The following is a 23470-nucleotide window of genomic DNA, read 5'->3' as shown; positions in this document are numbered from 1 at the left end:
AATCACATCACATGATCCAATCAATACGATTACGATTTCTTTCGGTTTCGCTTCGCTGCCCAAGGGGTTTCCTAGTATCCTACCACCACCAACTAGTCAACTAGTTAATAGTCAACTAGTAGCTACTAGTTCTACGGAGAAAGATTCCGGTGAGATGAGATATTTACTGTCTCGTGTCTACTCCTGCTCGGTAGAATCGGTACTCCGAAGAGTCCGTACCTAGTACAGTACTCCATCAGAATATTCGCCGTATTTCCGTGTCGGCTATCCAGACCTGAAGGATTACTCTAGTAGTGGTGGTTACTTAGGTACCTAGGCAGTAACTAGGTAGTAGGTAAAATACTACTAATGCGAGACAGCCAGATAATTAATGTGAAACATCATAATCGTACTTGTAGTACGGAGTATATAGTACTATGTCTCGCTCTCGCTATCTACATATGCAAGCTTTCGTAGCTTCCACAACGCCTGCTCCCGTCCAGCAGTCCTCGTGTCCTCGACGACAGTCATCCAAGGCCCATGGCTTGCATGGCGGACCCGTTCTCGAAGCGCCGTGACGGCCACAGGATCGGGTTTCCCCCCCACTCTAGCAGTAGCAGCAGCAGCAGCAGCAGCAGCAGCCGAATTTCCTTTCCGACCCTTGTTCTTTATACTGTTCAGACTCCGCTGGAACCGCTTCTCGGCGGCCCGTGCGGAATGGTACTCCTCGCTCACGGCCCAGCTGGGACTGTCCAACTGTCCGCACACAAGCACGATGCCGGTGGCACCGTGTTCGAGGGCGTCGCGGATCGTCGAGGGCGGGATCGGGGTGATCAGCTCCATCTGACGACGGTTACGGTCGATGGAGCGTACATATGCGAGACCGAGACAGCGAGACGCGCGCGGGTCCAGCGGATTGCAGCTTCCAGACCCAGAGAAGATATAAGGGACGCTATTGGGAGAGGCGCGGATGGTATGGGACTCCAAAGTAGGGGGGTTTGTAGTCATGCAAGGTGAATCCTCGTCGTTGTCGGCGTCGCAATCATCCATGTGGACATCGTCCGGGTCAAGATGGGCCTCTTGAGCCTCCTCGCCCACGAGTGCGGTGCTGGATTCGACTGCAACAACCCCAACAATCGACCCCTCGACTAGCTCATGCAGCAAGGTTGCGTCGATCCGAGAGCCCATGACCATGACGCCGAGGATGCCCGGTCGTGGCCCCGCGTAGTCAACACGCACGGGCCGGGTGCGAGACATCGAGGTCGCCTGCCAGACCGGGTTTTGTAGCTTTACAGGGTGCGACTGGTGAAAGTACGACTGGATCTGCATCGCCCGCAGTTGAGCGCTGGAACGGCTCACGTAGTCCGTCGGCTGGGATGGTAGTGTAGTGAGAGAAGTCGAGGCGTCCCGGGCGGCTTGTCGCAGCGGTTCCACAACCTCCGCAGGCCCTTTCTCGCTCATGTATACGACATCCGAAAGCCCCAGGGATCGGATCAGCCAGGTCGCAACCTCAAGTCCCTGCCCAAAGATCCATCCGGGGTAGTTGATGATGAGCGGGCACTGAGGATGCGTGGCGAGTAAAGACCGATATTGCTCCATTAGGTCCATTGCTGCAAGAACATAGTGATCTGGGTCCTCTTTTGGCGAGGTTGCTCCGATATAGTGACTGCGAAGGATCTTGCCGTCTTGTGTATTATGCAAGGATGGATGCGTAAAGGGAGGGCCGAAGAAGGGTGATCGCAGGTGCGCCAGGTAGATTTGGCCCATTGGCGCAAATTCCGGTTGCCCAGGGTCCAAGTCGAGGAACGCGACACCATCGGTATTGCTGTGTCCGGTCTCTGTCTGCGGAGCGGGGCTGAGCAGATGATTGAGAAGATAACGGCTGAAAGTAGATTTCCCAGAGGCCTTGGGTCCGCAGACGAGTGCTTTCAGATCGCCGCCTCGTTGGGACAGAGCCTTGATACTCGTGCTCCATTTCTTTTCAAGATGCAGAGGTCGAAGATGTCTCTTCAAAGAATCGTCCGCAGATGTGTGAAGCTGTAGTCAATTAGCAATCTGATCAGCATATACAGGTTTCCGCAAGTCACATACAATAGAAAAGCTTCGACGGAAGCTCCCTGAATGTCCCTTCAGTGTAAGATTGTCTGCGACGGTGGCATCCTTGTTCCATATTCGCTGGTACACGGTGGACAGGTCCTTCAGTCGATAAAGCCCGCTCTGGCAAGACTTGATCTCAACTTCGGCCTCACCATCAACCCCAGACACACATTTGATGATTGGCAGGGAGTGTGTCGACGGGGCATAGACCCGATATACTCGAGGAGAAGGATGTAGCTTGGCACCCATTATACTGACGACACCTCGCTTGACCCACAGATCGTACTGTCCAAGCAACGCAAGGTTCTATCCTTCCGTTAGTAGGCAGTCTCTCAATACCATAAGGATATAGCTTACCATCTTTTCTTTTATACGAATGCAGACAGTGTCGGGACCGCTGTAGACCACCGAACTTTTGTTCAGTGGAGCTTTGGAAAGTGGGAAGTTCTGAACTTCTGCAGGCTTAGACGGAGACTCATATCTGGACACATCAGTATACATATCTGCCTTCGAAGGAGCACACTCCCATACCCTTCTGTGTCACCTAATAGCGCATCTGCTTCAACGGAACCGCTGTCTTCAACGGTGCCATCTTGCTCCTCAGACGACTCGTCGCTCGAACTGACTGGATCCGCAGCGGCTGTAACTGGTATAGACTTAACCCCCCGACTTTTCACGTCTGCGAACTGAAGGCCCTTCTTTGCAATGACACGGTCACTCGCCCGTGTCGCCGGCTTCTTGCTCACTCGGCTTATCTGAAGCTTGACATCCTCCCCGGCAGTCTCTGCTGCTTCCTCTTTCGTAACTGCCCGACGAGCTTTCTTCGATGGCGGTTCCCGAGCAGGCTCAGCCTCCACAGGCCGCGGAGGTGTCACTACAGCATTATCTGCTCTCTCCTGCTGTCGAGCCCTACGCGCTGCGAACGCACTGACTGGAGCTGCATTCAGAAATCGTCAGTTCCCCATTGCGCGGGACAGAAGAAAATCTTTCACCAACCTGCGCCTTGCTGTTTTTCTGCCTTTCTCTTCATGGCGATTCAAATGAGCCCGCCTTGTCTACCAAGGCTTAGCATAATATAATTTATCTCTGCTGGGGGGTTGAAAAAAAGACGTCCTTACTGAGAATCTGTATCGGCGAGACGGGTGGTCTGTGCTCCGCGGAGTAGGAAAAAAAAGTTGTTATCGACAGCTGCGAACGAATTCTGCCTGCTGTTCTTGCGACCAGGCGATCGAGGCAGCAACGTTGATGTTAATGATTCATTGTGTTGCTCAGAATCAATTGTATTGCAAGGTTTCAACTCGGTGATTTTACTATAGCGCAATACAACAAGGCGCCGGCGACTCTTCGCATACAATGGCTCCTACATCAGAGATGAGCGTCGATTCGGATAGTTCGTCGAGCAGATCGAGCTCTCCGGAGCAAGTTTCGAAGGCAAAGTCGAAAAAAGACACGAGGGAAAAGAAGAGCTCGGAGATTGTGAGCGAGGCGTCGGAATCGAGTTCGGAAGCAGAAGGCTCCAGTGAAGAGAGCGAGGATGAAACCAGTTCAAATAAGAGACCCTCGAAGTGAGCCTGGCCTTCGTCTATCGATTTGACTAGGTCTAACAATAAACCACGCTATAGGTCCTCCAAATTAGCTCTCACACCTGCTCAAGCTTTTAAGCCTCCGTCGGGATTCAAGTCGGTTAAGAAAGTCTCTCCTTCGACCAATGTCTCATCCCTCCTCGCGAACCTTCGCGGCAAGCAGATCCTTCACATTACGGCACCAGCATCGCTTCCGATCGCAAAGATAAAAGAGGTGTCCCTGGCGAAGGTCATGGCGGGTGAACCGGTCATCACGCACGAGGGTGTCAGCTACGGAATTCCGCCCGAGACTCTGGTTCAGCCCGAGGCGAACGGAAAGACTCTGCTTCTCTTCAATTCCAAAACCCAAACGTATTCCAGCACCTCAGCTACCAACATCCGCAGCTATCATCTTCAAGAAATCGCCAATATCCAGAACGGCAAGCATGACGAAAAGACCATCCTGGCGCTCCGCGACAGCGTGAAGCCTCCGAGAGCACAGCCCAAGCACATGAAGATGCGCTTCCGCCCCGTCGGGAGCCACGCGGCACCACCAGAGACCCTGGGGTCGAGTTCCGAGTCCGAGGCAGACGACGAACAGCCCACATTCAAAGTCCCCAAAGGCGACGAGCGCAAGCGTAAACACCCCCACCCGGAGATAGACGGGTCTCAGCCAATCGCTCTGCCGCGAAAGAAATCGAAGAAGCAGTCCTCATCCCAGGATAACGGGGCGCCAAATGACCAGGAGCGAGGGCATGAGAAGGCCAAGAAATTGAAGAAGAACCGCGATGAGACCAGTGAACGGAAAGATAAAAAGCGCAAGAAGGCCGAAAAGGCAGCGTGATCCTAGCAAGATACCATGTTTTGTGCATACAAAAGTGAATTATAGATGGAACAGCCTATTTACCTCTTTAGCATGATAGAGATTCTTAAATTGTACCTACCTAGGTACGGAGTAGTTATATAACTAGTTAGTAGTTAACTTACTACATAGCTGTAACTTCCGATGCCTGAGGCCACAATGTTAGGTAAGATAACTTTCCTGTATCATACCGTAATACCAGATACCGCTAGTACCACGATAAGCAAAGCTCGGGCGGATACCAGGCTGCCGCCCGCTTATTGGCTAATCTTCAGCCTGGAATCACATGCGCAAGGGGTGATTGGCCCACCTGTTTGCAGCTGGACAGCTGATACAGGCAAGTGACGCCAGACTCGCTCACCACCAGTTGCCCAGGGTTCTTGTCCGCTGGGAGATGCCTGCACAACCTTAGGTACGCACCCTTGGTGGTTTCTGCTAAGAGTCCTGCACGCCGTATCTCCCTTGCAACTTTGCGCAGACGGAAAGCCCGTGGCCGATGAGGAATCCGATGGCCTCCGTTTGTCTTGATCCTTCTGTTCCGTCTTCCTTCTACAGGTAGCCTGCCTCGCAGGCTATATTTGAGATCGCGGTGGACGTCCCGTGGCCGTTGTTTGTGCGTGGCATCATTTCCCCTGATGACTCCTGTCCTATAATTTTGTTTTGTGACCCTTTTCACTTTTTAAATACCCTAGAACCTCCTGCTGAGCTATTCCATCTGATGATATATGCTCTCTTGTGGTCTGGTCGCGCGAGTTATCCTTCTGATCAACCTTCTAACCCGTTGTCTCTTTGTTCATTCTAGGCCCTCCCCTTCCCCGCCACTGTCTCTAGCTGCCTGATCTTGAAACGAGTTGGTACTTCTCGCAGTTCGGGGTGTTCTTGTCGACAATGCAGCACGACAATGCGAAGCGGCGTGCGGACCGCAGGGTTAGCCTTACGAGAAGATTGAGATCCGCCAGCCTGATGTCTTCCAACCCTGTACCAGAGCCGTCCAATAATGGCGAAGACGACGACGGCAACGACGATGCCCAGCTCGATCTCACAGCACCCCCAAGAGGGAATATTTCCAGAGAGGCACAGATGCAGTATATGCAACGGTCGATTTTCTCAATGATTGCCGCTGTCGGCTCGAGATCCGATTTCCATGCCCGCTTCGACGAGTCGAGTGAAAGTGATGGGGATACGGAAGACCAGCCCGCAAAAAAGGTGCCTTTTCTAGAGACCGGATCGCCTTCATCGACCGCCGCTTCGTCGTCAAAGAGTGTTTATTATGACCCCCCAGCCCGTCAGAGGCATCTGACACGCAGTGTCTTTGAGGACAGAGGCCGTAGCTTTCGGAGGAACATGTTGGACCAGAAATCCCTAAGGCCACTCCTGGAGCTTGACCGGCGTTCCAGCAAGGGGGGAGATGGAGCTCCCCCTGCCGACGTGCAGAAAGCAGAGTCACCACAAAGCCGGAATCGCAGTCTAACGCCACGGGCACCGATTCTCAGCCAGATGGTCGAAGCACAAGCTCGCTTTGACACCGCCAAGTCCTCCAACACACGATCCGCACTTCCCAAATTAGAATATCATGAAACAGATGGACCACCCCGACCGACTACACCGTCACTGTCGTTAAGGTTGATGGAAATGTTTGACTTCGAGAAGCCAGAAAAAGTCCTTGTCGAATATGCCTGCTCGCTGTTACAAAGTATGATGTTGCATGGATACATGTACGTCACCGAGGGACATGTCTGTTTCTATGCGTATCTTCCAAGAAAGTCGAGCGTGGCGATGAAAACGGGCTACCTCTCCAAGCGCGGCCGGAAAAATCCCAAATACAACCGGTATTGGTTCTCGCTGAAGGGTGACGTCTTATCATACTACGCAGACCCTTCCAATTTATATTTTCCAAGTGGGCATGTCGACCTTCGCTACGGGATATCTGCGTCGCTGGTAGAACCCAAAGGCAAAGGAAAAGAAACACGGGATTTTCAAGTGACTACAGACCAGCGGATATACTACTTCAGAGCAGAGAGCTCGTCAAATGCACAAGAATGGGTCAAAGCTCTGCAGAAAGTCATATTTCGCACTCGCAATGACGGTGACAGCGTAAAAGTGTCATTCCCTATCGAGAATATTATCGATATCGAGGAGAGCCCCATGGTTGATTTTGCAGGAACAATCAAGATCAGGGTTGTCGAAGCCGGTGAAACATACGCTTTAGATGAAGTAAGTCATCTGCCACCAGCTGAATGATCTATTCTAACTCCTTCCCCAGTATTTCTTCACGTTTTTCAATTCCGGAAACGATGCCTTTGATTTTTTGAAGAGCCTAATCAACGACGTTCCGAGTCAGCTTACCTCTCACAGTCACGAAAAGTCAGACTCCGAGTCCACCGATCGTTTCCGTGACTCTCAGGGTCAAGGGGTATCGGCCAGCCGAGTTTCTCGCCAGACAGGCCACAATTGGGCTGAAGCTTCCCGTCGTAGGAGCGTTAGTACGAGTCAGCTGGCGCCCGGCCACCATGCATCAGGAACTCTCCATGCTTTCCGGCGTTCCAGCTCTATAGACTCCTTGGAGAACTCTGTAGAGCAAGGAGCCGAATCCTTGGCAGTTGTGCATTCCATGACAGACACAGCAGAATCTGCAAGCCGGATTCTCAACCGCAGCGATGTCTTCCGATCCCCCACAATACATAACCTCGCAAGAGGAACCTCATACACAGACATCGACCGTCGAAATTCGGACGATACGACTCGCACTGCGCCCGTTCAAGCCAATGAGACGAGGGTTAAGAGGGGCTCTTTGCAGGGCATTCCGTATGCCACCAGTGAGTCTGATCAAGAGATCCAGGATCCTGCAAAAGCCCAACCATCCGCATCCACTCTGAATGATCTAGTGAAAGTGGGTGCTGCGTATCCGCTCCAGCGGGCTGCAGGCATCGCGGGTTTTCTGAAGAGCCGGTCAAAGCAGATGAGCAGTCTTCTAGCCACGGAGTCGATGGGATATTTGGAGAAGGTCTCCGGAATGTGGGCAGGTGGAGGAAGGCATTACGGGGAGATCACGGGACCCCTTTCAGAGGATCGGGCTGTGGACTCTGAAGACAACGAAGCCGGTTGCAGAGACGGAGATCGCTTTCGCGCTCATTTTGCTCTTCCATCTACCGAGAAACTTCAAGCGACGTATTTTGCATATCTACATCGCGTGCTCCCTCTTTATGGAAAGATCTATATTGGACAAAAGAAGCTATGCTTCCGAAGCCTCCTCCCCGGCACGCGGACAAAGATGATACTTCCCATCAAAGACATTGAAAATGTCGAAAAGGAGAAAGGATTCCGATTTGGGTACCACGGGCTAGTGGTCATCATTCGCGGCCACGAAGAGCTTTTCTTCGAGTTCAACGATGCTGACACCCGTGACGACTGCGCTGTCACCCTGCATCAACATCTCGAGTCGACGAAATTTCTCGTGGAATCCGGCTTGCTTGCACAGCAAGAAAAAGAGGAGGCCGAGGCTGCGAGGGCTGAACATCGTATGCTTCAAGAAGCTCGACTCGGCGTTTCCGAAGGGAACAATGACACGCTTTCAACATTCAACGAAGAGTCTTGCTCTGAGCTACATCCGATCTTCGACGACCCCCGTGCATCAATCATCAATTTCAAGCCCACCGAGTCTCTTCGGATCACATGTCTTACGATCGGTTCAAGAGGCGACGTGCAGCCGTACATTGCGCTGTGCAAAGGCTTACTCGCGGAAGGCCATCGACCCAAGATCGCCACCCATGCAGAATTTGGCCCATGGGTGAAGAAGCACGGTATTGATTTTGCCCCGGTGGAGGGCGATCCAGCCGAGTTGATGCGCATTTGTGTGGAAAACGGCATGTTTACCTATTCATTCCTCAAGGAAGCTTCCTCAAAGTTCCGTGGCTGGATCGATGATCTGCTCACCTCATCCTGGGCCGGCTGCCAGGATAGCGATCTTCTGATCGAGTCTCCTAGCGCCATGGCTGGCATCCATATCGCTGAGGCGTTGAGAATCCCGTACTTCCGGGCATTCACGATGCCATGGACGAGAACCCGGGCTTATCCACATGCGTTTGCCGTTCCCGAACATAAAATGGGGGGTGCCTACAATTATATTACATATGTAATGTTCGACACTGTCTTCTGGAAGGCAATTGCGGGCCAGGTCAACCGATGGCGAAACAACGACCTGGGCTTGAAGGCCACGACTTTGGACAAGATGCAGCCGAACAAAGTACCATTCCTCTATAACTACTCACCCTCGGTGGTTCCCCCACCTCTGGACTACCCAGATTGGATCCGGATTACAGGCTACTGGTTTCTCAACGAGGGGTCAGACTGGGTTCCTCCAGCAGAGCTGACTGAGTTCATCCGACGAGCCCGTGCAGATTGCAAGAAGATCGTATACATTGGGTTCGGGTCCATCGTGGTCTCTGATCCCGCTGCTCTTACACAGACCGTTGTCGATTCGGTACAAAAAGCCGATGTCCGGTGTATTCTCTCTAAAGGCTGGTCAGATCGTCTTGGGGATCCGGCAAACACCAAGGCCGAGGTGCCTCTGCCTCCCGGGATCCTTCAAATTCAATCGGCTCCCCACGACTGGCTCTTCTCGCAGATCGATGCTGCCGCCCACCATGGAGGTGCGGGGACCACAGGAGCTAGTCTACGAGCGGGTATCCCGACCATCGTCAAGCCGTTCTTTGGTGATCAGTTCTTTTTCGGCTCCCGAGTCGAGGACTTGGGTGTCGGTATCTGTATGAAGAGATTGAATGTCGGCGTCTTCTCAAAGGCCTTGTGGGAGGCTACACATAGCGAACGGATCATCACCAAGGCTCGAGATCTTGGTGTCCAGATCCGCAGCGTACGTTTAAAATATCAACCTTATATACATATATTTTCTTGGCTAACTGATTGTCTTGCAGGAGGACGGCGTTGCAACGGCCATTCAAGCCCTTTATCGTGACCTCGAATATGCGAAAACACTTGCCCGTCAACGTTCCATTGCCTCCGCGACTCCCTTCTCGCCCACCCCAACTACTACGGTAGCGGAACAAGAGACCAGCGGCGACGACCTAGCCGATATTGAAGAGTGGACGTTTGTTGACGACGATGCAGACGCGGATCTCGCCAGAAAGGTGCGAGACAGGGGCGCCCCTGACTTGAAGCCCACGGCCAGTCAGCCTTAAAGAAACCCCCAATTTTTTCCAATGCTAGAGCTACATCCGTCAGGAGAGTGCATAAGTTATGGCTAGTCGCTCCGAACCTGCCGGCCCTGTTATGATGAGTTCACGATGCTGTTATACGACTTTTAATAGATGACAGGAGTTTTTGTTTATTTTTCGATTTCGATATAATCTCTTGGCCGGTGATGACTATTGGGGTCGAGGATGGGACCCTTTTTTCGCATTGATATTTCTTTCTTCGCTCCTGATCATACAATGATGGCGCTGTAGATGACGAGTAATGAGCTATACACCCGTGGTTATTCGTTCAGATTGTTATTCTTTTTTTTACCGAATATCTCTTCTTCCTGTTCGTTTAGAGGATTAGCGGAGAGACGTGAGAAATCGGATATCTTCTTGGTGTGTCTACTTTTGAAATTGAAACCACCCTCTCGCCTAGTACAAGAATAGGAAGATAAGAGAACCCAATGACGACCTGCGTTGAGAACGAATAAAGGCATATAATCCATCTACGCCTGTGCCAGACCCTTTGCCGCATTCCCTTCGTCCTCATCGCCACCTTTGCCCTCTGCTTTTTCTTTCCGTCGCTGAACCACGTCCCAATTGTAGACACGGGCTGTTGCCACCTCGAGAGTCTAAGATATATCGTTAGCATAGATAGGGCAAGTAAATCTTTATTGGAGAGAGAGGGAGAGGAGAATACTGTAATCTGTTCGCGCAAAAACTCCAGATCTTCCTCACAGTTGGCAAGGCTCGATTCCGCCGCCGAAAGCTTCTCCTGCAACATGGTTTCTGCCTCGTCTATCGGGTACGCCAGCATGACATTGGCCCCGAGCCAGAGGTAGACTTCCTCCGTGTCAGCCGGGTAGATGGAGGCGCGCGCGTAGAGCGTGTCGTTCAGCTCGAAGTGTGTGGTGAGTTCCGACGAGGTGTTCTGCGGAAATCAGCAATGAGCAATGGAACGCTTCCTGGGACAGAAATATAAGGAACGCACTTCTCTCCGCAATTTCAAAAATCTGACCATCTCCAGCGTTTTCTTGATATCCGGGATCTTCTCGCGCAAGCCTGCGCCTCGGCGTTGGGTGTTCAACTCCATAAATTGATACTTGGAAATCATCTCCTGGAATGAGCGCAAAGTCGACTCGACCTCCGCCCGGGACGAGACGTAGTCGGAGACATCGTCGATAAAAGGTGCGACGGGGATACCACGCGGGTTCGTCTGCGTATGTTGTGAACTATGAGAAAGCCCCAGGAAATTAGTCAACAAGAACTAGTTGTGGTGGGAAGATACCGGCAGGCATAAAAAGATTCCTGCCGGTGGATGGAGGGGCACACTGCTTTCAATTGTGCTCCCCCCCTTTTTTTTCTCTGGTTGTATGTCTCTTACCTAACAGTCTTTGTATCTGCCATCTTAATATCGGAGGCGAGAGCTGAATTGCGCACGCCGTCAAGTAAAACAGAGGGTCCAAAAGACGAAGAGAAAGCAGTATGATGTGAATAGGCCTGCAGTGGATCGCGTGGGGGAGCTTCACTGCCTGTTTGGGACAAGAGCCCGTTCCACAGCATTTGAAACTGTGGATGGACCTCGATTAAGTGGACAACTCCGACCTCAACGAATATATTACAAAATGATGTGAAACAAGGGTAGTATTACCTATTCGAAGCATAATTTCCTCTCTCTTCTGCTTTTGTTCTTTTTGACTCACCATGGTCCTCCTTGTCGTCACGGCGCACATTCTCTCCGCGCTGGAAGCTGTCCCTCCAACAAGCCGACGGGATCTCGAACTGCCCAGTTCTCCTAGCCTGGAGTCCCCAATTTCTCACGATCAACTGATTCGACTGGCACGGTATTTCAGCACTGCCAGGAAGACTATCCCCGACGCATCCCTTGACCGAGACAACAGCCTGAGCTCGCTCCTCTACGGGACAAAGGTCTATGTACCGCCTCCGCCGAAGAAACCAGAACCTGTACGTTCCAATCAAAAAGAAAAAAACAGAGCATCCGATCTTTGTTTGATATCATGTAAATTGACGCGATGGAATACAGACCCCCGAATATCTCGCTCTCAAAGCTCGTCTCCTCGCCGCCGCCGACACAGACGCTTACAACTGCCTCATCTCCTCTTCCTCCTCGCCTTCCTACTCTCTATCCTCAACAACTCGGCACGGCCCATCCCCCGTCTTTGCCTCCTCAACACCTACCCTTTCCGCTATTCACGATGGCGGCGCCCCGCACGACACAGACAACGACCCGCTCACCCCTTCGCTCGTCCTCAACATCTTCCTCTCTGTGCTCATCACGGGGTTCAGCGTCTACTGGGCTCTGACGAAATTTCCGACACCCGATCTCCGGATCTTTGCACCCCGCACAAACACAGGCAGCAGCAGGCCGGGGATGTCCGAGCCGCTCCGCGTCCTACTCTCGTTTCTTGCTGCCTTGGCGGTTGCCGTGGCGGAGGTGTTCATCTACGGCGCGTATCTCCGGAAAGTGAACACGGCGAGGACACGAGAGAAACGGCTCCGCGAACGAAAGGAAGTGATCGGTTGTGACGAGGTGGGTGGTGGCCGAAACGCTCTGGTCCAGGATACCCGGAAGGAGGAGATATGGGGGAGAGGCGTGAATGGGGGGATGCGAAGGAGGGTCAGGGAAAGATGGGAGGAGAGGGAACGGATCAGTTCATGAGCATGATAAAATATAGCAGATATAATCAAGAATAGATAACTTGGACATGAAGAGCATACTTCGTATGACAACTATCAAATGAACCGGTTTCCGAAGGAATCTGTAAGCTGTCTTGCAAGTGTAATTGTATAAGATTTTAATCATCATTTATATTTCTATCATAAAAGCTATCAACATGGATATAATATAAAAGAGCAATCTATCTATGCTATGCTTGCCTTAATAGCACAAAAATGTCATAAAAATCATCATGCTCACCTGCGTTTCTCCAAGAGGAGCTTACCGGAAGGAACCTCGCTGGTGAACCCGTCTTCTCTGCTGAACATGCGTTCGCCACGGAGCCAGGTCTCGCGCACCATGCCCCGGAGAATGCGGCCTTGATAAGGAGAGCACTTGTTACGGAACAGCATGGTGCTAGGCTGAACGACCCATTCGGCGGCATCGTCGAAGACGCAGATATCAGCATCAAAGCCGACTAATAGATCTCCCTTCTGGCTCTCGAGACCAACCTGGGCAGCGGTGTTAGCACAGCATAGCCGGACAATGTCCTGAAGCGCACGCTTCGTGTTTTCGTCGTCGGTGGCGGATGTGAGTTTCTTTCTGCGACTGAGCTCGGTCCACAGGATAGGCAACCCTAGGCCAACGGATGAGATGCCGCCCCAAGCTGAAAAAAAGTTGCCTTCTTCTTCTTCTTCCTCTTTGGGCTTGCAGTTTGCAACCGCACCGCCAAACAGACAGGAGCCGGGGATGTGAGAGGGCAAGAGCTTCAGATCGGGAGTGCATGGGGAGTGATCGGAGACCACAGTCTTGATGACACCGTCAGCTGCATGCCGCTCTAGTTCTGACCACAGGCTATCTTGGTTGAGCCGTGAACGAATCGGAGGGCAGCACTTATGGCGGGTATCACCGTCCCGGATCTCCTCAGCCGCGAGACTCAGGTAATGAAAGCATGTCTCAGCAGTGATGGGGACACCCTCTGCACGGGCTTTACGCAATGCAGGAATGGCCTCCATGGCTGACAGATGGACGATATGCAGAGGAAGATTTGGGGCTATAGGTGAGAGGGAAATAATTTCATCGATAGCATAAGTCTCAAAACTCGGAGGACGAGAAGCCAAGAATGTGGAGTATGCCTCCAGGGGTCCTTCCGGGGCAAGAGGGGGCGCGGATGTTTGGACATCATCACCCACCGATGCAGTGACAGGCGGGATCATCTCGGCATGAAACATAAGGGTGGTTGGCTCACTTGCTAGCTCCACCATCGCTTTTTTAATATCTTCGGAGGAGACGGCCGGGAATTCTTCGACCTAGACAGGGGGGATTTTTAGTATATCTGAATGATGTGATTTGCCAGAGACCTTCTAGAGTAAGTACGTACCCCACTGTCGATAAGGAATCCTTTGAACCCTCGAACACCTTCCTGAACAAGGCCCTTGAGTTCGGAAGCATTGCCGGGGATGATGCCACCATAGAAGCCAACATCTACCCAACACTTGCCCTGAGCAGCCTTGACCTTTTCCTTCAGCCCAGACACTGTAGTTGTTGGCGGGATAGCATTCAAAGGCATGTCAATCACGGTGGTCACCCCGCCGAAAGCAGCCGCCTGCGTGCCAGTATAGAAGCCTTCCCATTCCGTACGGCCGGGCTCGTTCAGATGCACATGGGCATCCACCAAGCCAGGAAGCAAGACGTGTGGGGAGTAGTCCCTGTACGGTGTACCTTCCGGGAAATGAGAAGCCGGGATGACGGAGTCGAAGACGGCAGTGATCTTGCCGGTGGCCTGGGAGATTACAAGCGTGGCCGACGTCAAACGGCCGGAGATAACAGCGCGAGACGAAGCTACCACGGAGATCAAGGCGTTAGGAGTCTCCATAGTGCCTGCAGGAACGAGATCTTGGTGTCGACAAGAAACCGATAAGGAGAATCGAACAAGGAGAAGTCACAGGTAAAGAGGGCAGTTCTACTCCGCCACCGGAATGGAGTTCCAGAGACAGGATAGCTTGAACGACAAGGGACCAGCGGCTCAACGAAGCAGACAGGTCGTTGCAGAGACACAGACAGCCCTTTCTAACTAGCAGGCCAGGCCTAGAATGGAAAAGAGAGGGGCTTATCTTGCAACCGGGGGATAAGAATCGGTATGTGTCGACAGATAAAGACCAGAGAGATAGTGTTGATATGGCCGGGAGACAATGATAGACGATAAAGGGGAGTGTATACTTATACACCAGCGACAGACAAGCAAGACCTTCTCGAAAAGACTGACAGGGTCTCTCGATCAAGAGGGGACTCAGAAGCAAAAGAACGAGGTGTCGCACCCTCGGTGGGTGGAAAAGTGTAAAAAAAATGCGGGTGACAGACCCATACAAACTATCTCGCCGATAAGAGAATACCCACCTGCTAAGGAACCACCACAGATGTCAGAAGGGGACGACGCTATTCTCCGTACACTCAGCGCCACCATCTTGCTGAAGACACCAAAAATAACAGACAGCCATCTCCAGCTCTTCACAGACCATCAGCCTACGCATTCTGCAACCTGATCATGGATGGAAACCATCCCATTCAGTCAACAGACTCAAATGCCATTTAGAGTCAAGCCCGATAAGATTTGTTTGTGGACTCTTCGAGACCGTCGGAAATCTCCGATGCTTGTCGGACTATTGTTGTTCCGTGTAACCTTCCGATACAACTACGAAATACTCCGTATAGTACTAATACAGCTATGTAGTACCTACCTACTCCGTATCTTATTCTCAGTTAATTAAGAGATAGATCTTACGGTAGGGATCTCGATAGATAAACCCTCTCTTTGAACAAATGTTACAGCAGGAGCTTGCTAGAATACACCTGTCCTACGAGGCTCTACGGAGTACTAGGCACCTACTTAGGTAATGTAGGACTGTACAATGTAGTACTGTACCTAGGAGGAGGTAAGGTATACTCTGGTTCCGATCGGCTCGGACTGGCCTATCATAATCTGGCCCTTACTCGATCAAAACGGCGCTTTGGTTCCTCTTACTCGATCGAAACTCATCAGATAGATTAACACGACGACTGTCAACAGTGGTGTCGGCGTCCTCCGCCACCCACGCTTGCTCAATCGGCTGGATAATTAACTAGGTGTCACCTTACATATGCGTTTTACAAAGCAATTGCGATGATCGGATTCTAACTAAGTAATGGGTAGACCAGAGAATAGTACTGCTGTCTAACTAGTTAGGTGCCTCTCTAGTATTCTTGAGCAAGAGGAATCGGTCTTAATAAAAGTTTCATATCTGCAAGTCTCAGGCTAATCTGAAGGAGATCGATCCATGGCTAAAACCACACCCATCTGTCTAGCAATCTTCCAGAATCAATCATTGTCGGCTACGCTCGCATCGTCGGCAAAGCGTCCGACATCCAACCCCCCATCTTCCTCATTGATGATCCTGGGTTCACTATAGAAAGGGTCTCCAGAGATTTTTGCGAGCCACTGCAAGATGCTTTGCCACGCACTGGGCATGATACACTCGATATTCAACTCCTCTCCAGACGAGTAGCAGTTGCATCCGTGCTCATTGTAGCCTGGAACCGGCTCGTCAAGAACCTTGGGTGAGAGGACATATGCTCGGCAGCGTGCTGACAGGAATTCAGCAAACGAGGATCCACCATCTTCTTCGGAACCAGTCTCTCCAGCAGGCAGGTCAAGATGCGAGTAGTGGAGGGGATTGCAGAGACAGATGGCCGAGATGTATGGACTCCAAGCGCTCCCTAGTCAAACCCCTTTGTTAAGAAATGCTCATAGCACCAGAATAAAATGCCCAGATACTTACAGTGTGTGGCCAGAAATCTTACTGCCGCCAGGCCTCCCTCTGCAATTCCAATGACGTCGATCTTGGCATCTTTCTTGATGAACTGATCCCGAGCTGCCAATATCTGGGCGAAGATATACTCGACATGCTCCTGCCAGTTGTGGTGACCAGGGATTTTGTTGCGTCCCGTCATCACCAACGGTGGATCAACTGCTGACTCTCTGGGAATCGCCAGCCAGCTTGCATTGGTGACAGCCCGACGTGAACCACAGTGCCAAATCAACTGTCCAGTGTTGGCCAGAATGAGCGCAGTCTTCCCATCATCGCCCGTGGACTCGGTGCCATTCTTCACATTGGAACCGACATGTCCAAGTACTTCTCGTGCGAAGTTAACCGCTGAGCCGGCGTTGATACCGTTTGTTCCAACGCTTCGATACGCCCAAACCCCCAAGTCTTGGATCGGCTCGCCGAACACAACCACCACCCGTGACGCTGTCTCGAGGTCAGGGGATACCAGGATGGGGACATGTGGTTTATCGACTGGAGTGCCGAGTGGCAACCGAAGCTGTTTCAGTCCTAAACCATCCAAGCGGGACCAGACGATCTGACGGATGCATTCTGTGGTTGTCAAAGTCAGTGAAACCACGGTCTAATATATGAACTTGGGAGGGTAGAGTGTGTGCCACCACGGGGTTTCTGCGTACCGTTCATTGCCTCTCTTTGGGCCTCGTTCCAGCGAGGGTTTCGATTGATCTTGAACTGGAAATCCTGCTCAGGGTTCGAAATCTTCCGGATTCGATCTTCATTATTAATAAAGTATCTGAACGTTCAGTCAGCCTTGAATTCTTTTTGTAGGCTCTTATATGTAAATGGCATCCACTGATCTCACCCGAGTTTATTTAAATCTGAAGGAAACGAAGGATCCGACGGGAGGTCCTCTCGTCGAAATACGAACATTTCGATAGCTGTGATTCTTCCGGGACGCAATACTATATGGCCTTGGGGATTTTAAGGAGAGAGGGAGAAAGAAATGCAGAGGTAGGTGAGAAAAGACCGAGCTGCAGCTTTCCGAGGAGAGAGTGAATGGACAGGTACCTACCTCATATATCTAGTGAATCACAGTATGAGCAAAGCTGGCCGATTGAGACTGCATCAAAGCAATATGATAGAAATATATATAGTATTATGTATCTATTTCCTTTATATAATAGCAAGTGAATTACTACATTATTATCAAAGAGCCCTTCCTCTTACACCATTTATGAAGGAATACAACTAGACCTATAATCTCCTCTAGCATTGAAGCTATTTCAAATCTAATTGAGTTGATTGATAGGAGAGGCTTCTCAGTAAGGATAGAACAATATCATATTTTACACCCATAAATTAAACGCCTTGACGAAAAGCGGCCGGGCCGGAAATTTCATGCTCAACAATATACAGAATCCATCCAGAATAGCATTACCAGCTTGCCTTCTTCACTCCAGGAAGCTCGCCGGCCAAAGCTTGTAACCGGAATTGGTACTGTGTAAATGATAACAAGTGTAAGTCTGGGGTCCATCCAAGAAAACAGACAGTAAAGCTTGCAGATATTGCACTCACTCTAGCAATTCTAAAGTCGCGGAAAACACTTCTCGCGATACCTCCTGCAACGCATCGGTTCTTGATCTGGGTGGAACGAGTGTAGGCGTGCATCTGCGCGAGCTGGAGCTGGGCCTGGGCGCGGACACGCTGCGGCAGGGAAGTGTTGCGAATGATGTAACGAAGAGCTTGTCTGTAGCAAAATAAAGAAGAAGAAGGGGAGGTTAGCGCAGTCTCTTTTAAACATTTTGAAGAGGAGAACAATCAAAAATGGCCTATTAAGTCGTGATCCTCACCTTTCGGGTTCATGCTGCTCGAAGACCTTGCGCTTGGTGTAATCGCGAACGACGCGGGCATTGATAAAGCCGCCAAGGTCTAGTTTCTTCGGTCTGAACATCGACATTTTGAATGCTTGGTTGACAAGTTGGCAGGTTTGGCCCAAGTCGCTATCAACAGTGTTCGGCTGGAAGAGAGGTCGACGGCTCGGAGAAATCATGTTTTCCTTAATAGGTTTAGTGCAACCACTGCGAGGCTTGACAGTATTATACTGCCATCTGCAGTCTACACGTCACGGTCAACTATTCTCGTAGCCATTATTCTAAAGGATTACCTATCACCCAATTCTTCTCTAGAGGAAGTTCCTTTGCTTCATTAGATTTCTACACTATCAGGGATATAGCATAGCAACTCCGCCTATGAGGCGCGGACCCGAATGTCTCGACAACAAGGGCCGGTTATAATGTATAGCCGTGTCTATTATCTAGATCTTGATAACGTAGTCGACAACAGGTTGAATCATTACAATCGCCATAGCATAAGTATTCTTGAATGGGAATAGGTCAGGAGCCATTCTGAGCCGGGCGGACGACCCTGACATTTGATGATAGGATATCAGTAAATCGATAGATGGGAATTATTACAAAGAGAAATTCCATGTAAATTGTAGTAGTACAGCTTGTTGACTTGTCAATATGTTCTCTGACGGTGGAATCTATATGCGTGTACAGAGAAACTGCCTGCCAAACGGATACAGACGCGGAATAGCGGCCAAGGCGGCACTAGGCCGCCCGTTTCAACTCGCTATCTTCCTCCCTCATGGTATCATGCAATCGCTCGATCAATTTAGTGCTTGTCACCAGCCTTGCGGTTGGGGTTGCGGGGATCGTTCTTGAACTCATCGGCTATCAACCAGTGTCAGCAAGGTGGACGGTTCTAAAATGAACGATCGGAAAGAATCGGGCACCCTCATGGAGCTCGCGATACATTCAAATAGGCATAAAAATATAATTGGTGTCACTTACTCGACATCAGGACATTGGCGAAGGAGTTGACGCCGTAGAGAATGACGAGGCCTATAGAGAATATTGTCAGGTTTCCAGATCCAGCACGCAGCTCAATGAATCGCGCAGACGGCGAATTATTATAGTATATTTGGGGCGAAAAAAACACGGGACAACAATTGCATACCGGCGGCGAAGAAGGGGAACATCGGCTTGGCTATAGCAGGACGGTCAAGTTAGATACTATCTTCTTGGAACGCTTCCCAATCCGATCATCGGACTGAGCATGAGCAGAATTGCGAACTTACCGACAGGCGCCGGGAACTTCTTGGGAAGGATAGACATTTTGACGGTGCAAGCGAATAAAAACTGAGACTCTGTCCAGAGGGGAGTTGAAAACGATGGAGCTGGTGGAGAGTGCAACTGAAGTCGAGCGGAAGCAACGAGGTTTGTCCCGAGGGTCCGAAATGGTGCCGCCCTAAGGCCCGCCTCGTTGCCGCTTTAGGAGCGGATAGACCCCTCCAGTTGACGGTGTACAAAGTAAACAATCAACACCGCCGTCTCGACAAATAAAGCTCGAGGAATTCTCTGGAATTGAATGAATTACTATAACACTCTACATTCATCATGGCTGCCTCCCTCTCGTCTTCAGTGTCCTCTCTTCGATCCTCGCTGCAGCTTCTTGACTCTTCTATCAACACATTGGATGCTGGTGTGAGCGATTTCCCTCGGCTCTGTAAAGTCCTGCAAACCACGAGGGTAAGCATATTGTGATAGATTCTTATCATATAATCCCTCGCTGATTTTATAACCCATAGCATTTCGAGCTCCTTCCAGAACCAACCCTGCGCGAAGCTCAACAGTCACTACTAGACGAGATCACACCCAGCATCGCACACCTGCTGTCACTTGCGTCAAATCATGTCGAAAAACTTGCGCGTCGCGAACAGGCTCTGAAGGCGAAATGTGAGCTTCAAGAGGGGAGACTTTCATCCCACGAAAGCCGATATAGTTCGAGTCGCAGCCAGACCAGTAGCAGCCGACAGGATAGTGCATCTGCAGCGAGGGCTGCTGAAATGAGAAAACTAGTGCAGAAAAAGGAAAGATTGAAGTATGCCTTGGAGAGGCTAGAGCTCCAAACCAAGCAGAGAGAGCGGCAGCTGCGAAAGAGCATGGCTCCTCAATAAAGCGAGAAACGCCAACCCATTCATGACTGAACTCTGTCACACCAGAGTGGTCTTGACTACAATCCGAACCAGCTACAGAAGCAATGTTAGAAGCTTCTCGAGCTTCTCCATTGGCCTCACCGCGCTAGGATGGCCATCGAGGCTATTGATACCCGAATCTTCCAAACAAGGAGCTTCCCAGCCCAGGAAGAGCGTTGTGAAGACTTTGCCACGATATGGGCTCATCTTGAATAGTCTCTTGAATCCCCAACACCAAATATTGGGCCAGACATAGATGACTCATATCGGCCACTTTCCTTCCTGTTGTACAGGGTTTCCAAGCAGCTATTCTGCATATCAATTATACATGTTTCAGCTGCAGAATACAAAGTGGAGACGTGCGATTGAGCATAGAATTGTCCTATAATACATTTTTTATCGCCAGTCACAAATGTTAATAATATACATAACCATATCCCCCCTTCTTACTTCAAGGAAGAATGGTCCAACCCAGAAATCTATCGTACATCTTCATAGTAAAACTCAAGGAATCCCCGAGGTGCCTCTAGTAAAAGTCTTCGGGCAAGCCAGAAGCGACTACCTTCTTCTGAGCCTGCCTGACTTTCTTTTTATCTGCGTGTTTCTTCCAGCTGGGGATGTTTTGTCCCTTTTTCCTGGTGGGAATGGGGATATCCTGTAACCCCTTACCACGCTGCTCCTCTTCGATTTCCTCATGGCCTTCTCCTTCGTTTGCCGCTGCTTTGGCAGCCGCGCGTCGAAGGAGTCTTTCTTTCTTGCCCTCGCCGTGCTTCTCACCAAGAGCCAAATTCCGGCGGACGCGTGTTTTGGCACCTAGAGCCCACAGGTCGCCCCATTGAGCCTTGCGTGCGTCCTTGTAGGCCTGGCGACTGTACGACCGGGGGACCGTCCACCGCTCGATCGTGCCAGTTGGCGTACAAAAGTCGAAGATGACATGGCCTCGCCGCTTCATAGGTGGGTAGACGATTCGAGGGAGTGACAACGTGTTAAATCCCTGTTGTTTGGTGGCCGTATCTGGAGTGCCGGGAACGTTGTTGGAGTCTGTTGCTGCTTCAACCTCATCAATGACGGCTCTAGAAGTCTCAGCGGTTTCGTTCCCCAGGTTCTCGTATCCATCGAAAGCGGCATCGGTGGCTTGGGAGCCTTGTAATATGCCCTCCTCTTGGCGCAGATCAACGCCTCGCTGAACAGCGATGTAGCTGAAACTGACGTCTTCGTGATTCTTGTCCTTCGCTCCGATAATGCGCTGTAGGTATTGCGGCCTGATGTACCTCTGTTGGAAGTGGCAGTAATCTTTGCGGCCGGTGGCGTTGCCGGCAACGTGGTACATGGGACAGTTCTCGTGATTTGTGCAAGGAGCGACGATCATCCCAGTTTCCTTATTGACAACTGTATTATCATCAGACGACTCCGTCAAGTTTTCATAATTAGTGGACCCAGGGCTCGAGATATGGCGTTTCAGCAACATCTCGCGGGCCCCAGCGATGGCTTCAAATCCCCTCTGGCGACCTTTCTCGAGGAGAATGAGAACACCGCCGTCAGGATTGAGCAAGCTCCACAAGTTTTCAACGTGCTCCTTTCGCATATAGTCTTCGTCAATATCGAGAAGAGTGTGGGGAGCGACGATGATGTCAAACTGTTTCCGCTTTGGAGCTGGTCGCGAATCATCCAAGGTTGGATTTCCGCGGACATGAACATAGTCTGGCAATCTCGGTAAGAATGTTGTGTTCTCAAGCATGGTGCTGGCACGCATCTTCAAGGCTTCGGAACCCGTCACCACCGTAGACCTGCCCATGGGAATTGGAGCGGACGCAGGATGGTCGGGAACCATAACCTCCCATTCCGCACGAATAATGTCTCTCCACGCTAGAATGCCAGCGCCGCCGCCCCCAACATCTAGGACATTAGGGCCACCATCCTTGCTGATCAGACGGCGAATCCATTTCGTGCCCAAACGCTTCCGGACTTCCGACAAAACACTTAAGCTTGATGCATAAATTCCAGGATATAGGACAGAAAGGAAGGCGTTAGCATCCATTTCGCCCATAAAATTCTGTGATGCTTTTAAAGGAATCGGTTTATGTGGTAGTTGAAGGTACGGAGGTGGCGTCCTGGTAGAATAAGGGAGATGCGGGCCTCCAAATATGCGATGGGCAGCCTCGGAGATGTGTTTGTTGGAGTACTGGGACAGAATCGCCGCCACCGGACCATTCACCGTGTCCTGTGGTAGATAGACAGTCTTGGAACCGGCAGAGAATTTTCCAGCGTCGGTCAAAGGGTGTGTCCGAGAATGGGAATCCGGCACTGCTTCGTCTTCGAATTGTTGCAGCATGATCTCGCCCCCGAGTTGCTCGGCTATTTCTCGCGTTCGCTGCATTGCAAGGCTTTCCTCCTCGATTGGATCAACTTCCATATCATAAACCACTGGAATCTCCTCCTCTTCCTCTTCCACCGAGCGTTCGAATTCAACTTCTTCCCATCCACCCTCTCCATCTTCACGAAGAAGTTGGTCCAAGTCGCCTTCTTCGGACTCTTCCTCGAGCTCAAGATCTTGTTCCCGGAAAATCGGTTCCCCGTAAAGCCGAGTGTATAGCTGAAGCTCAGTTGCGTTCAAGAATCCCTCAGGCAAAGTATTTCCAAACTGTTGTCTTGCACCTCGTACCCAGGTTTCTAATGATTGTTCGTCCCGATGCCCGACTGCTTGCGTCAACGTCTGAGTCAGGTCCACGTCGGCCGAGCTGAGAACGGTATGGTAGTCGTCTAGGAGGTCAAGTTCATCCAGTAGCACTTCGATATCCGCTTCTTGCTGTTGAATCTTATCGACTAGGGTATATATCGCATCTTTGCGCGCGTCGGGGTTCGTGTCGGGAATTGCAGAGGTGGATAGCAGCCTCTTGATGGGCCGCAACCCTCGAGACTTTTCCGAAGTACTGTCTTGTGTGTAAGCAGACCGATCCGAATTTTTTAATGTCATTTGCCGAATAAGGGTGCTTTTTGGCCTTCCAGCTGTTAAGCATCCATTGCCGCTGCGAAGATGTCGCGGGCCATAACCCATAAGCCGCAGAACATCGCGAGGGTACGGTCGACTAGCCCGTTGAACGGAAGAACTAGAAAGCATGCTTAATCACTTTCTATCTAAGGTTCGTAGGACGTGTTCTGGAAGATGGAAAACGCAGAGTTCATGCCGCCACTGCTTGCTGAAGAGCTCTTCAAAAATTCCAGGATCTCATCATTGCCA

General features: G+C 50.9%; 11 protein-coding genes across 11 annotated transcripts; 4 read left to right on the top strand and 7 right to left on the bottom strand.

The window, feature by feature from the left end:
• Positions 1-384: 384 nt before the first annotated feature.
• Positions 385-3171, bottom strand: ASPZODRAFT_163235 (hypothetical protein). The gene is made up of 5 exons (XM_022726616.1): positions 3073-3171; positions 2608-3013; positions 2434-2557; positions 2071-2382; positions 385-2016 (listed from the first exon to the last, which is right to left on the bottom strand). The coding sequence occupies exons 1-5, from the start codon at positions 3104-3106 to the stop codon at positions 415-417; spliced, it is 2478 nt and encodes an 825-aa protein (XP_022585901.1). The 5' UTR covers positions 3107-3171; the 3' UTR covers positions 385-414.
• Positions 3172-3429: 258 nt separating this feature from the next.
• Positions 3430-4482, top strand: ASPZODRAFT_138488 (hypothetical protein; the record flags this gene model as incomplete). The annotated part of the gene is made up of 2 exons (XM_022724466.1): positions 3430-3641; positions 3699-4482. 2 exons carry the CDS (start codon positions 3430-3432, stop codon positions 4480-4482), a joined length of 996 nt encoding a protein of 331 aa, XP_022585900.1.
• Positions 4483-5388: 906 nt separating this feature from the next.
• On the top strand, positions 5389-9695 carry ASPZODRAFT_55956 (hypothetical protein; the record flags this gene model as incomplete). The annotated part of the gene is made up of 3 exons (XM_022728578.1): positions 5389-6714; positions 6764-9370; positions 9432-9695. 3 exons carry the CDS (start codon positions 5389-5391, stop codon positions 9693-9695), a joined length of 4197 nt encoding a protein of 1398 aa, XP_022585899.1.
• A 500-nt stretch (positions 9696-10195) lies between these two features.
• ASPZODRAFT_87677 (hypothetical protein) lies at positions 10196-11187 on the bottom strand. The gene is made up of 4 exons (XM_022730312.1): positions 11080-11187; positions 10687-10927; positions 10396-10626; positions 10196-10327 (listed from the first exon to the last, which is right to left on the bottom strand). The coding sequence occupies exons 1-4, from the start codon at positions 11100-11102 to the stop codon at positions 10202-10204; spliced, it is 621 nt and encodes a 206-aa protein (XP_022585898.1). The 5' UTR covers positions 11103-11187; the 3' UTR covers positions 10196-10201.
• A 161-nt stretch (positions 11188-11348) lies between these two features.
• ASPZODRAFT_127458 (hypothetical protein) lies at positions 11349-12707 on the top strand. The gene is made up of 3 exons (XM_022721755.1): positions 11349-11660; positions 11740-12530; positions 12634-12707. Exons 1-2 carry the CDS (start codon positions 11400-11402, stop codon positions 12373-12375), a joined length of 897 nt encoding a protein of 298 aa, XP_022585897.1. The 5' UTR covers positions 11349-11399; the 3' UTR covers positions 12376-12530; positions 12634-12707.
• Positions 12630-14248, bottom strand: ASPZODRAFT_138484 (hypothetical protein; the record flags this gene model as incomplete). The annotated part of the gene is made up of 2 exons (XM_022724465.1): positions 12630-13682; positions 13754-14248. The coding sequence occupies 2 exons, from the start codon at positions 14246-14248 to the stop codon at positions 12630-12632; spliced, it is 1548 nt and encodes a 515-aa protein (XP_022585896.1).
• A 1479-nt stretch (positions 14249-15727) lies between these two features.
• ASPZODRAFT_56750 (hypothetical protein) lies at positions 15728-17123 on the bottom strand (the record flags this gene model as incomplete). Its single annotated transcript, XM_022728632.1, has 5 exons — positions 15728-16125; positions 16188-16479; positions 16519-16784; positions 16871-16986; positions 17056-17123. The coding sequence occupies 5 exons, from the start codon at positions 17121-17123 to the stop codon at positions 15728-15730; spliced, it is 1140 nt and encodes a 379-aa protein (XP_022585895.1).
• A 423-nt stretch (positions 17124-17546) lies between these two features.
• On the bottom strand, positions 17547-18187 carry ASPZODRAFT_127455 (hypothetical protein). The gene is made up of 3 exons (XM_022721754.1): positions 18044-18187; positions 17769-17940; positions 17547-17690 (listed from the first exon to the last, which is right to left on the bottom strand). The coding sequence occupies exons 1-3, from the start codon at positions 18148-18150 to the stop codon at positions 17628-17630; spliced, it is 342 nt and encodes a 113-aa protein (XP_022585894.1). The 5' UTR covers positions 18151-18187; the 3' UTR covers positions 17547-17627.
• Positions 18188-18750: 563 nt separating this feature from the next.
• On the bottom strand, positions 18751-19401 carry ASPZODRAFT_21854 (hypothetical protein). The gene is made up of 4 exons (XM_022727868.1): positions 19336-19401; positions 19215-19244; positions 19049-19099; positions 18751-18928 (listed from the first exon to the last, which is right to left on the bottom strand). Exons 1-4 carry the CDS (start codon positions 19370-19372, stop codon positions 18870-18872), a joined length of 177 nt encoding a protein of 58 aa, XP_022585893.1. The 5' UTR covers positions 19373-19401; the 3' UTR covers positions 18751-18869.
• Positions 19402-19583: 182 nt separating this feature from the next.
• On the top strand, positions 19584-20532 carry ASPZODRAFT_87667 (hypothetical protein). Its single transcript, XM_022730310.1, has 2 exons — positions 19584-19786; positions 19846-20532. The coding sequence occupies exons 1-2, from the start codon at positions 19655-19657 to the stop codon at positions 20212-20214; spliced, it is 501 nt and encodes a 166-aa protein (XP_022585892.1). The 5' UTR covers positions 19584-19654; the 3' UTR covers positions 20215-20532.
• A 50-nt stretch (positions 20533-20582) lies between these two features.
• On the bottom strand, positions 20583-23443 carry ASPZODRAFT_127453 (hypothetical protein). Its single transcript, XM_022721753.1, has one exon. It carries the CDS (start codon positions 23348-23350, stop codon positions 20759-20761), a length of 2592 nt encoding a protein of 863 aa, XP_022585891.1. The 5' UTR covers positions 23351-23443; the 3' UTR covers positions 20583-20758.
• Between the last annotated feature and the right edge of the window lie 27 nt (positions 23444-23470).

The sequence above is a fragment of the Penicilliopsis zonata genome (assembly GCF_001890105.1).
Source record: "Penicilliopsis zonata CBS 506.65 unplaced genomic scaffold ASPZOscaffold_1, whole genome shotgun sequence".
Classification (NCBI taxonomy): Eukaryota; Fungi; Ascomycota; class Eurotiomycetes; order Eurotiales; family Aspergillaceae; genus Penicilliopsis; species Penicilliopsis zonata.
Note: the sequence above shows the minus strand (reverse complement) of the source record. Positions and strands in the feature narration are given on the sequence as shown.

What these genes read in the sequence shown, in the direction of transcription:
- ASPZODRAFT_163235 (XM_022726616.1), bottom strand. Translation starts at nt 3,106, where the DNA reads ATGAAGAGAAAGGCAGAAAAACAGCAAGGCGCAG. An exon ending in AGAAAAACAGCAAGGCGCAG is followed by an intron (nt 3,014 to 3,072) that starts GTTGGTGAAAGA and finishes TTCTGAATGCAG; the next exon opens with CTCCAGTCAGTGCGTTCGCA. An exon ending in TTCGTATAAAAGAAAAGATG is followed by an intron (nt 2,383 to 2,433) that starts GTAAGCTATATC and finishes ACGGAAGGATAG; the next exon opens with AACCTTGCGTTGCTTGGACA.
- ASPZODRAFT_87677 (XM_022730312.1), bottom strand. Translation starts at nt 11,102, where the DNA reads ATGGCAGATACAAAGACTGTTAG. An exon ending in GCAGATACAAAGACTGTTAG is followed by an intron (nt 10,928 to 11,079) that starts GTAAGAGACATA and finishes GCTTTCTCATAG; the next exon opens with TTCACAACATACGCAGACGA. An exon ending in TTTTGCGCGAACAGATTACA is followed by an intron (nt 10,328 to 10,395) that starts GTATTCTCCTCT and finishes GATATATCTTAG; the next exon opens with ACTCTCGAGGTGGCAACAGC.
- ASPZODRAFT_127458 (XM_022721755.1), top strand. Translation starts at nt 11,400, where the DNA reads ATGGTCCTCCTTGTCGTCACGGCGCACATTCTCTCCGCGCTGGAAGCT. An exon ending in CGCCGAAGAAACCAGAACCT is followed by an intron (nt 11,661 to 11,739) that starts GTACGTTCCAAT and finishes GATGGAATACAG; the next exon opens with ACCCCCGAATATCTCGCTCT.
- ASPZODRAFT_127455 (XM_022721754.1), bottom strand. Translation starts at nt 18,150, where the DNA reads ATGTCGATGTTCAGACCGAAGAAACTAGACCTTGGCGGCTTTATCAAT. An exon ending in GAGCAGCATGAACCCGAAAG is followed by an intron (nt 17,941 to 18,043) that starts GTGAGGATCACG and finishes ATTTTGCTACAG; the next exon opens with ACAAGCTCTTCGTTACATCA. An exon ending in GCGACTTTAGAATTGCTAGA is followed by an intron (nt 17,691 to 17,768) that starts GTGAGTGCAATA and finishes TCATTTACACAG; the next exon opens with TACCAATTCCGGTTACAAGC.
- ASPZODRAFT_21854 (XM_022727868.1), bottom strand. Translation starts at nt 19,372, where the DNA reads ATGTCTATCCTTCCCAAGAAGTTCCCGGCGCCTGTCG. An exon ending in GAAGTTCCCGGCGCCTGTCG is followed by an intron (nt 19,245 to 19,335) that starts GTAAGTTCGCAA and finishes GTCCTGCTATAG; the next exon opens with CCAAGCCGATGTTCCCCTTC. An exon ending in GTTCCCCTTCTTCGCCGCCG is followed by an intron (nt 19,100 to 19,214) that starts GTATGCAATTGT and finishes TATTCTCTATAG; the next exon opens with GCCTCGTCATTCTCTACGGC.
- ASPZODRAFT_87667 (XM_022730310.1), top strand. Translation starts at nt 19,655, where the DNA reads ATGGCTGCCTCCCTCTCGTCTTCAGTGTCCTCTCTTCGATCCTCGCTG. An exon ending in AAGTCCTGCAAACCACGAGG is followed by an intron (nt 19,787 to 19,845) that starts GTAAGCATATTG and finishes TATAACCCATAG; the next exon opens with CATTTCGAGCTCCTTCCAGA.
- ASPZODRAFT_127453 (XM_022721753.1), bottom strand. Translation starts at nt 23,350, where the DNA reads ATGCTTTCTAGTTCTTCCGTTCAACGGGCTAGTCGACCGTACCCTCGC.